Genomic DNA, 16,478 nt, shown 5'->3' with positions numbered 1-16,478 from the left:
GATGACTAATGATGCTGGGCATCTTTTCATGTGCTCACTGGCTATTTGTATCTCTCCCTTGGAGGAATGTCAGTTCATAGCCTTTGCCCACTTACTAACATTTTCAGCATTAACTTTCACCTGCTTATCTCTGAAGTCGTTGTTACTGTTTGCTGAGTAGCTATGCACATCTCTGCTGTTATATAAGAGACCTCTGTCATTCTACGTAAAAAATGTTTCTTATCTTTTATCTTTTCTGACTTCATTTTCTGACCAGGTTCTTTTCCTCCTCCTTTTATTTTTTATTTTTTTTCCTGTTTTAGGAAGATTGTAATGGAATATTCAGAATTAATGTAAGTGTGTCCAAGAACTTAAATTTAAAATTAAAACCTGGAGAGAAAAAACCTGGATTTTGGGTGCCCCGTGTTTGGTAAGTATATCAGAAAAATATCCTGAAGAATGCTATATTTGTCAGTATAAGGGGTTTTTCCCCAGTTTTATTGAGAAATAATTGCCATACCTCACTGTATAAGTTTAAGGCAAACAGCATGATGGTTCAATTTACATATATTGTAAAATGATTATCACAATAGGTTTAGTTAACATCCATCACCTCATATAGATGCAGTTGAAAGAAAAGAAAAACAATTCTCCTCGTGATGAGAACTCTTACTATTCTCTTAACAGCTTTCCTGTGTATCACACAGCAGTGTTAACTATAGTCCCTACATTGTACATTACATCCCTAGTATTTATTTGTCTTATAACTGGAAGTTTGTACCTTTGACCACCTTTCTCCACTTCCTCTCCTCCCCCCACCTCTGGTAAACACAAATCTGATCTCTTTTTCTATGAGTTTAGTCGGGGACGGGGGGGGGGGTTGCTTTTGTTTTTGTTTTGTTTTGTTTTTTTAGATTACACACACAAGTGAGATTATACAGTATTCATCTTTCTCTATCTGACTTATTCACTTAGCATAATGGGCCTTCATGGTCCATCCATGTTCTATATAAGTATATATAGTATAAGGTTTTAAAGCAGTGTAATATGGCATGAAACTAAAAGTAGTTCTGCTAGAATTACTTAAAATAATTTTAAGTAATGCAAGGCAAAGCACTGAATTACAATAGGATGCAAAAATAAAAGAAATAAGATAAATAAGAGAGGAAGCGGTACACTGAGTCCCAGGGTTGCTTCATGAAACTAATGAAATATCACTGCAGTATTTTTCTAATACTTTAAAGTATGTATCTGGACTCACATAGCTTTAAAAATTAGTGAGGCTTATAAAAAATGAGTGAAATAATGCCATTTGCAGCAACATGAATGGACCTAAGAGATTATCATACTAAGTGAAGTAAGTCAGACAAAGACAAATATCATATATTGCTTATATGTGGAATCTAAAAAAACTGATACAAATGAACTTATTTTAAAAACAGAAAAAGGCTCACAGATATAGAAAACAAACTTATGGTTACCAAAGGGGAAAGGGGGGGAGGGATAAATTAGGAGTATGGGATTAGCAGATACAAACTACTACATATAAAATAGATAAAAAATAAAATCCTACTGTATAGCACAGGGAACTATATTCAATATCCAGTAATAAACCATAATGGAAAAGAATCTGAAAAAGAATTTATATATATATATGAATTTATGTATACATAAATAAATATATATAAAAGAATTTATATATATATACACATATACATATGTATGTATATGTGTATATATATGTATATATAGCTGAAGCATGTATGTGTGTGTGTGTATATATATATATATATATATATATATATATAGCTGAAGCACTTTGCTGTATACCTGAAACTAACACAACGTTGTAAATCAACTATACGTCAATAAAAATAAATAAAAATTTTTTAGAATAAAAATTAGTGAGGCTTAAAAGAAAAAAGATTTTCTCTCAATTTTTAATCAAATCTTAATTCAACTTTTAAACCAATTTTTAAAAATTTTAACAATTTTAATCAAATTAAACTCATACTGACTTTATATCTTTAAGGAAGATCTGATGTCCTCATAACAGTTGTAGAGAAGCCTAAATCATAAAACTATTTCAACTTTAAAACCCATTTACATTGAAGGATTTTGTTATTGAAACCCTGGAAAGGAATAATCAGTAACACAATTGATTTTATCTAACTGCCTCTTTAAAAAAAATTTTTTTAAATAAGTTTTCAAAGCGTTTACATCAAAGCCAGAAGTATCTGGTACCTTCTTTCTCATCCATTTCCCTAATGACTATGAATGAAATCTCTCAATCTGCTTCACTGATGCACGGCGTGTTCCATCAACTTCATTTGTCCTTTTAAATTGTTATCTGTTTTCTTTTTATTTCATTTTTACCTCTTAGAATAATGAGTGAACCACAGAAACTACTCTGCTTTTGTCACAATTGATGTTCTCTACTACATGTCAAAACTCTAAAAGGAATAGCATTTCACCCAGTTGTACCCTTAGGACTCGTTGTTACCTGCTTTGGCATTTCTCTAATATGAAATTCACTTTCATAAACAATTCAATACAATTTATATTGGTTTTCTTTTAATACCAAAGAACTATGGAAAAAAGATTAATTTTGGATGTGAGGCTTGAGCATGGGTAGAGAAGTATATAACACATGGGAATATCTTTATCCCAGTGTTAACTAGAAAAGCAGTCTAATTTACATTACAATAAAAAATTAAAGAAGCATAAAATGTTTATTTTGTTGTAAGATTAAAACTCATTATTATACCATAAATAATTTACTTATATCAGGACATCAATTTTTTTTCCAAAATTTTTTGGAATTTTGTCTAAAGTCTCAAAGTTGAGGTCAAGGGGAGATTAAAGTATCCTGACATTCTGAAGAGGCCAACTAAACCAATCCCATCAGAACTTTCTAAAACATCATCCATCACCCAGCTCCTGTAAAAGAAAACACTGCACTCAAAGATAACATCATGGTAGTGAATGAAGTCAAGAGCAGAGAGTGCTGTGGCATCACACCACCTTCACTGTGGGGAAAGGTGGACGGTGCTTCTCCCATTCATATGAGGACCCCTGGAAGGACCGGTTGATATCAGAGTTTGACAAGGCAAGAGGAGAGGCTCTTGTGGGCAAGCTGCTCCTAACCATCTGGGAAGACGGGGTGATCTGCTGTTTCTGGAGGGCCACGGCATCCCTGCCAAGGGCCACCTGACCTGGGCCCTCTTGTTGGAACCCTGCTGCAGAGGGCTGTGTGCTGGGGACAGGGTGCCCCTATGGGGAGAAGCTGTGGGAGCGTTTCCAGGAGTAGGAGCTGAGAATCACCCAGAGGCGACACTCACAGCAGGAAGGGCACACTGGGGCACCCTCGTGCTGGGGAGTGTAGTCATAGAAGATGTGAGGTACGGTAAAGCCGGCAGGTCGAGGGCATTACCACTGAAAAGACAGCTTGCTACTCATCGTTCCCAAGAGGAGGGGGCATGCCCCTCCACAGGGGACCACCTGGGGAAGCACCAGGGTGTATCAGCAGGCAGAGCGGTGGGGAGAGCTGGGGCCGAGAGCCTTTATTGTGGTTTCCCTGGGAAGGAACGGGTGAGGCATGGCAAGCAGGCTTAGGGATGGCTAGTCTGAATAATTTTAATGGGCTCTAGAGCATAGAGGCCATCCATTGTGGTCTGGCACCTGGCACTGGGTTGATTAGGGCAGGTGGATGGTGGCCCAGAGTGTGACAGCCTGCTAGAGGAGGTGATTGGTGGGGGGGGGGTGGACTCTGGGTTAGTTGGTTTATATTTGAAAAGCACACCCTGAATAGGGCTCATCTCAAGGTGGGGAGGAGGACGAGGGAGGGATGAGGCCAGGAAGGGTGACTCAGGCATCTTACGGGGTGTCCAGAGCAAAGTGCGTCCAGCGTCTGTATGTGGGACAGATGCTCAAGTGCCAGGTTCACAGAAGCTAGAAACACTGTTCAGACATGGAGTGTTTCTTGGGAACACCAAAATGAGCTCCGTGAAAGAACCACGGCTGCTGCGAGGAGAGCACCGGTGGCCACAGTCCAGCAGAGTCAGACACACAGGATGTGATGTCTCTAACCCCAGCTGCATCTCGCCCCTTCTTGCAAGACCCAGGCAGTCACCAAGAGGAGGAGTGGACCAGAGTGGCTGACCCTCTTTTTCCCTCCTCAGACCACGGGTCAGGCTTGAGCTGCTGAGGGTGAGATCCTGGTACAGGTTTGAATGGAGTGGGCATTTTAGAATGAGGCTGACTGACTGTATACCGAAAAGCTCTGGGCTCTCCCAAGGTGTCAGGAAGGGAGTAGGGTGCACTGGAAGGTAGCATGAGGAGGAGAGTAAGCTGTTTCCGGTGGTACCCTGTGGCGTTCAACCTGTTCCATAAAACCAGCTCTCTAAGATTTTTAAATCAGCTAATTGAAATGTAATGTTTTATGTAAGCTATTATTAAGGACTTCAAGTTCAATGACATTTTAAAAGCATAAGCAAACAGAGGGACATCACTTGAACGTTATCACAATAGCTTTTCCCATTTGTTCAGATAATTGTGACTTGGGTTAGTTTTAGCGAAATATAAATCTTTCATCAAATAAATGTCAACTGTAACCATGATGATTTCCACATTTTGTTTCTCTAATAATCTCATCAAGAGTTAGCAGCTGAAAATTTTGTAATTTTATATTGGCTAATTTATGATTAAGAAAATAACTTATATCTGGGAATTAGCCTAGAGGAATGCTCTGATAATTATAATTAGGACATAAATATGCACTAGCTAATTCAGGAGACAGTCTGGCTTCTGCATTCTCTCTTCAGATGAATACATTCATTTTCTTCCGAATCACTCAGATTTGATGAGATAAAAATTACCTTGGTAAAAAGGATTAAACATATCATATATTATAAATATTGTGTGTTTTGTCTTAAGCAGAGGTCTGGGATTTAGGAAAAGGAACCGCGTGGGAGAGAAATCAACAAAGCATTCAGTTTTACAATAAATATATTTACTAAGTGTTTACTCTTCGTCAGGAATTATGCTGTCACTGGGAACGAGCTATGGCCTCTGACCCCTAAGAGCTAGAAGTCCAATGGAGAACAGAAAATAAAATTTAAAATAATTTAATACAATATGCTGAAGTTTTAATGCTACATAAATAAGCCCCTAAACTCACTTGAAGTTCACCAGAAGCTTACCTCTAGGTAATTTCAAATTACACTGTGATACATTCTAGGCAGAAAGAGATCAGATTTTTTTTTGTCGAGTCTAAGGCTTAAACAATTTGGGTACACTCTCTAAGGAAAAGAATATAAAACTACTTTGCTTTTTTAAGTTAAACAGAAACATATGACAATGTGAACTCACTCCTGGGCCTCTTCCTGAGTCTTGGAAGGGACCTGTGTCAGGGAGGGGCCCTGAGGCTTACCTTTAAGTTTCTTTTGCTCCGTGATGTATCAGCCTCTGATTCTAGGGTACGGAGAGGCAAAGGGTTCAGTGGTACACGCAGGAGAGAGGCTCCTAATCCAAACTATGACTGGACCAGGGAGAAGGACCTAGAGGAGAAGACACACCCAGTTAACTCTTGAAGGGTGAATAGGAATTAGGCAGGTGAAAGGGGGAGGAGCCACGGGCAGGTGAGAGTGAGGGGGGAGGCAGAGGTAAGATTGTTGCAGGATACGGAAACTCAAATTGCTATTACCAAAGCGCGAGGCAAAAAGCAGTCTGCATTCCAGAAAGTACTAGTTTCTGATTTCTTTAGATAGCAGAGCTGTGTAAGATACAGGGTACCATTTCGGACCATGTCATCCCCTGCATTTCCACATCCCAGGGCAGAGGCTAGATTCCTCTCCTCCATGGCACCCCCATCTTCCCAGAGGAGAAGCAGCTCTCCTTATCATGACCTGGGATCCCTGGAGCACTTGTCACTTGGAGGTAGAAAACTCAGATTGTGAGGTCAGAACTGATTCTTCATTTTTCTGAATTGGGTAGACAAGATTGTAATCTTTTCAAAATTAACCAGAAAAGATAATATTTAAATAGCCTTCCAGATCCAGGGAGGACAACAGGAAGAGTGACAGTAATGGGTTGTGTTTGGGATTTGCTGAAGTCCTCTGTAGTTATTGGTAAGGTTTCAAGCTTTCCAATTTTAGTATCATGAACAAAGCATAAACATATCCAATATGATTAAAACTGAGACTTTTAATGTGGTACATTCTTCTGGCAATTTAAGTCTATGATTCTCCATTTTACGTTTCTTGCTTCAGTCTGAAAGTGTATTGGAACATATTCTAACTTCTAAAGGATGTAGAACCTGAGAATAGTTTGGGGTGCTGCAAATTCAGCTAAAAAAAGCACTTTTACCTAAAGAAAATGGATGGTAAGAAAGTTCAACATCGGATCTGAGAGCTGACTCACTTGGTTTAAAAAAAAATCCTTATTCAAGAAAATTGTGGCCTCTGTAGAATCCTTACAGAGTCTGTCTGCTGTAAAATATATTAAATTTAATTGAAACCCCCAAAAGGAAAGATTGTTGGAAAAATCCAAGAGAATATGCTTGTCTTTCATACTTAAAAAATATAAATCAGAATCCCTAAATATTAATTTCTGAGTGGGCCTTTTTTACTGTATAGAAAACATTTCTACCAATCAGCTTTAAACCTTTAAAAACAAGTCAGTCTCAGTTTTATGTTTCCTTATTAGATTCCCACATATTTAGTATTAAAAAAAGAAAACTTATAAAAGTATATCTCATGATAGTCTCTAGTTTTGAAAACCATAAAAGGTGGTAGAAAAACACTCAACCGGATTCCCCCTAGAATGTTGCCTGCTTGTGAAGGTTAACTTTTGATAAATGTGCTAGCAAGAAAAAAAAATATCAAAATATAATTCAGCTAGGCTTCAGTAGGCCCTACTCTAGTCAATAATCCTGAGCTTAGGTCATCAAGTTCAGGAAATGTGGTGATAGTCATGATTTTCCAGCATGTGGTTGTCTAAATTTTTTAATTATTTAAAATAGCCTCAGAAAAGGGGGATTAAAAAAAAAAAAAACACTGAAATCTTCTTCTGTTAACAAATATGTTAGCTAAGACCCGTAATGACTAGGGGAGATGCAGTGTAGTAGAAAGATGTTAGTGGAAAGAAAAACGTATACACGTGTCAGAAAAATAAGAAATGAGACATCCCCTGGCCCCCCAAAAATAGAGGGTCCAAAATGTTTTAGAACTCAGGAGTTAACTGTGCGGTAGACAGCACACTATACACTGGGGTCTACAAGAAGTATCTGTTGAGAACATTTGGAGTTAATGAGAGAAAAACACCCACCTGGGAGGGGGTGATCTGGAGACACATAGGGTATGTGTCACCTCAGGAACCTCTAAAGCGTCACTAGGTCACAGCATGCTGCTCACGTGATGACACAGAATAAAATAAAGTGGCCAAATTCTACTCATTTTACACTTTCTGTACTAACACCAGGATTTGTAATTCATGCCTTTAGGAGGGTTTTCGAACGTAAAACCATTTCAAAATTCACATCCAAACTCCAAGGCCCCTTTGCAAGTATCTCCTTCACAAGTTCTCACCAGAAAGTCCTCGGTATACTAATCAGGACCAGCCAGAAACGTTGCAGAACCTCTGGAGCTAGAAGTCGAGGGACATAGCATTTTATTGTTTTCGATTGAGAACACCCCATCATTGCCTAATAATTAACTGCATAATTAATAAATTCTAACACATTGATGCATTCTTATGAGTTAGCAAACAAATGCCATCTAACCTACCTTCCAAGTGCCACCTATACTTTGCACCCAAGATTGGAAAGAGTTATAGATATTGCCTTAGGGTGCTTCTCACTGGAATTCCACAGAACATTCCTCTTTCTGACTTGCAGGGCGAATCCTCGGAACTTTAATTTCGACAATGTGGGCAATGCTATGCTGGCATTGTTTGAAGTTCTCTCCTTGAAAGGCTGGGTGGAAGTGAGGGATGTTATTATTCATCGTGTGGGTCCGGTAAGCACGCACTGGAATCCTTTGAATGTTACTACAGCTGCTTTCATTGGCTTTGATGAATAACCGTATTTTTCATTTATACAGATGCATGGAATCTATATTCATGTTTTTGTATTCCTGGGTTGCATGATTGGACTGACCCTTTTTGTTGGAGTAGTTATTGCTAATTTCAATGAAAACAAGGTAAGAATTCTTGGTTTGAATTCCGCAGCGTTTATTCTTTCCTAGCCGCTCATTTTGAGTTCCCTTTTCCACACACGGCGTGAAGTCGCATTAAACTGTAAAGTGACCAGTGTAAATAATCTCTATAGCTATTTTACAAGCTACCTCATTGCTGCCTTTCAGGCACATTATTTCAGAGCACAATTCTCTTGCTAAATTTCCTCTTTTGGTAATGGTGTCATTAATTTGCTGAGGACTGAAAAGCGCATCTCCTATTGTTCAAATTGAAAGGATGTGCAGCAAGTTATTAAAATACAGTAGCTGAAACCGATGCACTGATTGCAGGTGATATGCCTTTCACTAAGTGAAAATTGGATGCTTCTGTGTAACTCAGTAGGTGAACTCAGAATTTTGATGGGATGGGGGTGAGGGTTGCGGTAGAAACTGTGAAATCCTAATTCATAGGATAAAAAGATTTTTCTAATTTTGCATAAAAACTTTGCATACTTTATGAATTCGGGAAGCATGCTGAGTTCATAACAGCTCTAATGATCAGTGTAAGAGCTCACTCACAAATAGAAAACAGCCAAGTGTAGTTTCCTGTCAAAAAGAGAGCTTGGGAGAAACTTTCGATATTGGTCTTCTGGACGTGGCTGAGATGCCCTCTGTTGGGGAAGGGTCAGTCTTCCTCTGGACTCATGCACTGAGGTTTGACACGCTCATCTCTCTATCCTCACAACCCTGAAATGCACAGTTGAAGGAAAAGCAGACTACAGAGGTAAAATCATTGAGTGGGGCTTATAAGGAGTGGACACCGGGGCCAGGACTCAGAAGTGGCGCCCATTACTGTCATTCAAGGGTATAAAAATGTCGCCCGCTGCTCTGCATGGAATTAAAGCTAGATTTGCCTGCATTGCACCGTGCTGCTCCACGTCATTCATAGCCGGGCCCTTTGGTTTGTGTAGCTGCACACGGGACGGTCTCATTCACATCCCCCCAGGCTCCAAGTATGTGGTACCAGCTACTCAGCCAGTTGCCACCTTTGATGTGTGCCTAATGAGGATGTCATTTGGTTCTGCCTTTCAAAGGGTTCGAGTTGAAAATCCCCCTCTTTGGGCCCCAACACTACTCCAACTCACAGAAACATGGAATTTAGAGAGAGAAAGAAAAATAGAGATCATATTGCCCAGCCCCCTGTTTTACTTGAACACATTCATAAACGAGTTTCTTTAAGCCCAACAGTGTGTTCAATTTAATACCACGCGGCAAGAGGAAGATGGGTGTTTTTACAGATACCTTTGAGCCGTGCCAGGGAGCAGACACTGGGAATTGCAGGTCGCGGGCCGAAGCTAATCAGTCCGTTAGCAGAGTTGAGGTACTGCTTGCTCAGAACACCTGCCCAGGCCCTCTGAGCAGATCTGATTTCAGACGAATTCAGTCCTAAGGTAGCTCACAATTCAGCAGCGTAAATGAGACAACACAAAACGTCCCATAACTGAAGGCAGGTGCGTAATCAATTGCAGCTCTCGAACTTAGAGGAATGGCTGAAATAAGAACAACAGGAGGTCTGCTTACAATCCTGGTCCTAGTCCTGTTCGGGAGGAGGAAGGAGGCCTCTTGGCCTGAGAAAGGGGAGTACGGATGTTAGCTCAAAAGGGTGCTCAGGGAAAGGGGAAGAGCGGAAGAAATTGTGTAACAGACATTAAAAACGTGACCAGTTCACTGGAGGTATAAATTTCTAAATTATGTGAACCTTTTAGGAAAGATTTTTTTCGGCAAGTTTTTTAGGTGGTCGTGCATGAGCTACTTCCTATATAACACATTTATTCATTGTTTTATTCACTCATTCAGCATATTTCTTTGAGCACTTACTAGGTGCCAGACGCTCTTGACCCTGAGGACGTAAGGAACTAAATACATAAACTGAAAACTAAACATATGAAGATTTCTACCCTCATGCAGCTCACATTCTAATGGTCATTCCCAAGGTATATAAATAGATTTCCAAATATACAGGCAATAGAGAGATCTAAAGATATGGACTATAGGTAAGCTTTGGAGGCAATGTTTTCACAATTCAGAATTATGCAAAATTATGTCTTCCCTAGAAAATGGAAGCCTGTTTTAAAAGTTCAAAGTCTATGGCAGTAATACATATTTTTAAATTTCCCTACTATACGATAATATGCTTGATTAATAAACTTAATTTCACAATAATAAACTTTCAGAGGTTTTCATATATTAATGGTCAGATGATACCACCATGCTTATTATTCTTTTGGATCCTTTCAGAGTTCAACCTTCTAAAATATCCAGATTTGTTTAGTAAAGGAATGATACTCATGTCTCTATGTTCAGAGAAAAGTATTTGTTTGCAGTTAGTGAGAAAAAGTGGTTTAGCATTATTAATATAGAAAAAATTAATTTAAAACAAAACTCATTATTAGGAATAAACAGTGTAATTAAAGAATGACAAAAGAAACTAATGACCACAAGAATATAGAATTCCTGAATCTCAAAATGTACAAAGCAATATTAACCAAATTATTTTAAAAAGCTAGCAAATCCAAAATCCGATGAAAGATAGATAGTAATGTATTCCTCTAAGAAACTCATAAATCAGAACAAAAAGAACATGTTAGATTTGACACAATGAAAACATTTGGTCCAATGGACATATAAAGGTCTCTGACTCTGACAGTTTGAGGCTATGTATTACTTTCAAGTACAAAATGTATCATCTACAAAGTCATAAAACAATAATTACCAAAGAATTGATAATGTACACAACATGTTCTCTATCACAATTTTAAAACATAGCAAAAATTCCCCATAATTTGGAAATATTAAGACAGCATTCTAAGCAATTTTTGAGTTACAGAAGAAATCAGAATAGAAAATCACAAAGCATTTAGATAAATCATTTATAAAAATCACATTAAAACTCACAAGGTATAGATAAATCAGTAATTAGATGGAAATTTATAGCTTTTAAGTGTACATGTTAGAGAAGAATCAAATAGTGATGATTAACCTGCCAAATACACAAATCAACAAATTATAATCAGAGCAACAAAGTGAAATAGAAGAAAAAGGGAGGAAGAAAATAACAAAGATAAAAGAACAGAAAATTAGTGATATAGAAAACAAAGTAACTTACAGAAAAGCTCCAGAATGAGAAAAACTGGTTTGTTGAAATAAATTAGATTGATAAGACTCTTACAGGGGTGAGCATGAACAGAAATGTGGGAAACCAAGCAATGATAAGTATAATAGTGCCATCATTGTTACAGGGATAGAGAGTTAGGCTTACAGAATAGAACAGAAAAGCCCTAGGAGGGACCCATGTGTGTATGAAGCAGAAGTAGCACAAGAGAGTGGAGAAGATGAGACCATCCATAGTGGTGCTGGGATAATTCACTGATTGTCCAGATCTCAGAAATTAAACTGACATTTCTACCTTACAGCATACTCAAGAATGAATTCCAGGTGAATGAAAGACCCAGCTATGAAAAGCACATTTTAAACCATTTTTAAACCATGGAGAATGTGTTTTTGACCCTGGAGTAGTTGTAGAGTTCTTGACATTAACCACAAAGTGAAATCCATAGAGAAAAAAATGTATAAGTCAGATTACATTAAAAGGAAAATTTTCTGAATTATAAAAGACACACTAAGCAAAATTAAAAAAAAAAAAGCAAGCTAAGACTAAGAGAAAATACTTACAGCTCACATAACTGACAAAATATTAGTATCCAGAATATATTAAGAATTTCTACAAAACATCAAAAAGTAAATATCCAAATACAAAAATGAGCAAAGACTATGAACAGGCAATTCACAAAGGAACACACAGGAATCACCTTGTATACACATTGAAAATGTTTCGTCTCATTAATATTAAAACTAAATCAGATACATTTCACACCCATCAAATGACCAAATGAAAATGTCTGATAAAGTCAAGTATTGGCAAGAATATAAGGAAATGGGAACACTTGTAGAATGAAACCAATTTTCTTGGTTATTGCTCTTTGGATAGCACCTTGGAAATCTCTGGTAAGTGTGGAAATGTGTAAACTCCTAGACCCCAGCAGTTCCTTTCCTAGAGATTTACCACAGAGCGAGATGTTTACCATGGGACAGCACCTGTGTGTTTATTGCAGCATCGTTTATAGTCCATAAACCTAAAATGATACCTTCTGACATATTTGTACAGTGGGATACTGTGTGATCAGTTAGAATAAGCTAATCAGATCTAGTATCTAGTTGTATGGAAAATGTAATTTTCAATGAAGATAAAAACAAACTGGGGACTTCCCTGGCGGTCCAGTGGTTAGGACTCTGTGCTTCCACTGCAGGGGTCTGGGTTCGATCCCTGGTTGAGGAACTAAAATCCTGCAAGCCGTGGAGCGTGGCAAAAAAATAAAAATAGTAAAAAACAAACTCTGTAAATTCCCACATGTTGGATACCATTACAGAAATTTATAAAATTAAAAACAAACACATTCTTATAAATTTATATATACATAAGCAGCAAAAGTCTGAAAACATAGTGAGGAGGATGTACCCCTGAAAGATAGTTAGCTCTGTGTCAGGAAAGGCAGGATGGGAGAGGGGAGGTGTTTTTTTTCCCAGTTTCTTATATTATATTTCTGCCTTTGTCCTATAATGTAATGAAATGTAATATATTCAAGTGCATTTTAATGATGCGCTCCATTATATAACAAAGAATATCTGATCTCATTTAACTGATTGTCTCAGCACAAATTTCTTAAATATGCAATTCTCTGACCTCATGCCACTTAAAACTAGTTTCACGATCGCATGTAACAGAATGATTTCTAAAAAGACACAATAGCCTTAACCAGAAGCAGCAGCATTGATAAGCTATCATTTTGCTGCAGCTTTTTCTACTATGAAAGGAAACTAACCACTGTTAGAGTATCTCTTTGAGAAAATCTAATCATGTAGAAAACCTTCCTTAGATTTTCCCAAACCTGAATATTATACATGTTCAAAGATGCCAACTGAAGGCTGCTGAATCTTCTCTGAACCCCCGGCCCTCTTTTCTGGAACTTCTCTCAAGACCACGTTTGAGAATTCTGACCCTGTTTATGGAACCACCGTGGTATAGGAAGAATAGCTTTGTTTTAAACCCACATTAGTCCTGTTTGTGTCAGCAGCCCATTTGCGACGTCCTTGGTGTGGAGCGCATGACCAAAGGTCTTTCTCTGTTTTCCTTTGTTTATTCAGGGGACGGCTCTGCTGACGGTAGATCAGAGAAGATGGGAAGATTTGAAGAGCCGCCTGAAGATAGCACAGCCTCTTCATCTGCCGCCTCGCCCGGGTATCAGAGATGCTCCGATTTTATTCATGTTGGGCACCAGTGTTCATGATTCCCCGGGAGTCTAAGATTTCAATTAAAATAATCATCATGAGGCCACTAGGCGATTGTGCAGAAGTTAATATAAAAACAGGCTCCAAACTACAGATCTCTCCATAGGCTATTAAAATCAACCACCCAAAGGCCGTGCTTCAGTGCTCTCAGGATAAGCCTTAATGAAAAAATGAATTGTTAAGTAAATATATTTGTGCCTGCCTTTTAAACATATGAGTGAAATGTATTAAACTGACAGAAATTGAATGATGTGAGTCTCCTTCCAATGCAGACGGTGTCATGCACCGTCGTTTTAAATATTCAGACCCAGCCATTCCTGCAAGACACTTCACAGTAGATTGAACTGTAGGAGAAAAAAAAACGTAATGGGTTTTAAGACGAGCATTAAAGACCATGAAAGGCAAGAACGTAAATGTGACCGATGTCTCAAATGCCCTTGCCTAAACCTTTCTTTTCAGATAATGATGGTTTTAGAGCTAAGATGTATGACATAACCCAGCATCCATTTTTTAAGAGGACAATTGCATTACTCGTCCTGGCCCAGTCGGTGTTGCTGTCCGTCAAGGTACTTTATTTCACCCTAACACTCTGGGAATGAATTTTTTATTCACTGGTGGGTCCAAGAACAGTGCAGGCAGCTATGTCCACTCACAGTCTACATTTATAAAAAATTTAAATTCACAATCATGATTGTTCAGATGGGTGGAAGAGGGGAAAGTCTTTCTGTGTTGATGGAAGGCAGGCACAGACGTGTGTGCTGTCTCTCTTACAGTGGGACGTCGAGGACCCAGTGACTGTTCCTTTGGCAACCATGTCGGTCGTTTTCACGTTCATCTTTGTTCTAGAGGTACAGTAATGAGTCACCTGGTGCTGGGGGCTGCAGTGCACATTTTAAAGCAAAACAGCGTCCTTCGTCGATGGCACTTCCTTTCACCTCTGCGTTCTGTTGCTTTTGAAGTCCTTTTTGGGGAACAGAATGCTCTTAGTGTATTTCCTTTTCAGGCTGTTCTGCTTCTCTTGAACAAAGACTTCACTTTATATTTCCATTTTTCCAACTGCAAGAATGACTAACTGCTGTTGATGTTGTATCTGAATGTTGGCCTGTCTAGTTATGTGAGTTCAAATATTTACAGCAAACGGCACAAACCACTGTAATTCAGGGACTCAGATTACAATGTGGTGGCAGAGGGGTTTGGCCCAGACAAGATTACTTTAATATGTGGTCCACGTCACATTGCTTTCCAGCGCAATCTTGTTGGAAATGCAAGCAGATTTTTATTTTACCCTGTACCGGTTGATGTTTCCCAAAATCTAGGGTCTTTTACTTGAGGAAGAAAAACGTCTTGCTATCAGAACTAGTCGTAAAAAAAGGAGAAAAGAGTGTGGAGAATATAGATTTACATATATACACAGGCACATCAGTAATAAATTCTTCTCTGTGGTTTCTACATCTTTAAAAAAATAATGTGCCTCAGGTTAGTACATTTAAATATATGCAGAACACTCAGCCTCAGTTCACTGTCTTCATTGTTTTTGCCCAGGTTACAATGAAGATCATAGCGATGTCACCTGCCGGCTTCTGGCAAAGCAGAAGAAATAGGTACGACCTTCTGGTGACGTCACTCGGCGTTGTCTGGGTGGTACTTCACTTTGCCCTCCTGGTAAGCGCATCACTAAAGTTTATTCTAGTTGGTAATTTCAGTTCAGGTAACCCTGTTTCCAGTCTCATCTCACTCCAGGTCAGCCTACTCTCAAGGGTCAGGTTAACCTCCCTAAAATTCAGCCTTGACCATGACGGACCCTCGGACATGCTTGCACCCACACGCACACACACATACATGTGTACGTGTGCACGCGCTCTTCACACAGACAAAAGCTGACCCCTCAAAGTCCTAGAGCCTGCAAGCCAGAAAGAGAAGGTCCTTCAAGATCCTCTGGTTTAACCCTCATTTTCTCAAAGGATAAAAAACAAGAGAGAGAGACAGAGAGACAGAGAGAGAGAGAGAGAGAGAGAGAGAAATGGAAACCGAAAGATGAAGAGACCTGCCTAAATTCACACACAAGCCAGAATCAGAGGACCTGAACCCAGTTCTCTGAGTGGAAGTGTAGCTTCCGTGCCACTACATTATAATTAGGGTTTCACAGTATGATTCTCTGATACTTTGCTGCCTTATTTTCTCCCACACACCCAGCTGCCATTTCTCGAAAGCCATCATTCCCCATCTCAACACCTGAGATCTCATTGTTCTGCCTAAAATGCATTCAGCCTCCCCACCCTCTATTCAGCTCAGACTCTACGCCATAGGTGTACTTGATTGTGATCATGAGCTGTGTTGTCCAATAGAAATAAAATGTGGCCTGGATGTTATTTTAAATTTTCTGGGAGCCACATTTAAAATATAAAAAAGATATTAAAAAAGAGAGATGACATTACATTAATTTAATAATATATTTTTAACCTACCATTTCCAAAATATTATCATTTCAACATGTCAGAAATGTAAAAATTATGAAGGAGTGAGGCTACATCCTTTCTTTGGTATTCAATCTTTGAGTGCCTATTTCACATTGACAGCACATCTTAATTTAGACTGGCCACATTTCAAGTGCTCACTGACCACATGTGGCTGCCATGGTGGACAGCACAGGTCCAGAAGACCTGGTTCCTAATCCAGCACTTCAATCAAGTTATTTGTCTTCAGTGATCTTTTGTTCCCTGCTCTGAACTGGGAATATATTTTCATAATTTACCTAGTCTATATGCGCATTATGAAGGTCAAGTATCTGAACTTCTTCTAACTGTAAAGATTATACAAGCCCATAACACATTATTTTTTTTTTTTTTTTTTTTGGTATGCGGGCCTCCCTTCGCTGCGGCCTCTCCCGTTGCGGAGCACAGGCTCCGGACGCGCAGGCTCAGC

At 38.8% G+C, this 16,478-nt stretch overlaps 1 protein-coding gene across 6 annotated transcripts in view; it reads left to right on the top strand.

The window, feature by feature from the left end:
* Window positions 1–16,478, top strand: part of NALCN (sodium leak channel, non-selective) — a 318,984-nt gene that overhangs the window by 259,565 nt on the left and 42,941 nt on the right. For all 6 annotated transcript variants that reach the window (XR_003682527.2, XM_028497339.2, XM_028497338.2 and 3 more), the window contains 7 exons: window positions 303–409; window positions 7,874–7,994; window positions 8,079–8,177; window positions 13,413–13,506; window positions 14,016–14,122; window positions 14,330–14,404; window positions 15,099–15,218. Coding sequence is in view for 5 of the 6 variants with exons in the window: in XM_028497339.2 (XP_028353140.1) it covers window positions 303–409; window positions 7,874–7,994; window positions 8,079–8,177; window positions 13,413–13,506; window positions 14,016–14,122; window positions 14,330–14,404; window positions 15,099–15,218 (723 nt within the window). In the remaining variant the exon portion in view is untranslated. The remainder of the gene's footprint in view (window positions 1–302; window positions 410–7,873; window positions 7,995–8,078; window positions 8,178–13,412; window positions 13,507–14,015; window positions 14,123–14,329; window positions 14,405–15,098; window positions 15,219–16,478) is intronic.

Source organism: Physeter macrocephalus, chromosome 13, assembly GCF_002837175.3.
Source record: "Physeter macrocephalus isolate SW-GA chromosome 13, ASM283717v5, whole genome shotgun sequence".
Classification (NCBI taxonomy): domain Eukaryota; kingdom Metazoa; phylum Chordata; class Mammalia; order Artiodactyla; family Physeteridae; genus Physeter; species Physeter macrocephalus.
The sequence above is the reverse complement of the archived record's forward strand: the minus strand, read 5'-3'. Positions and strand labels throughout refer to the sequence as shown.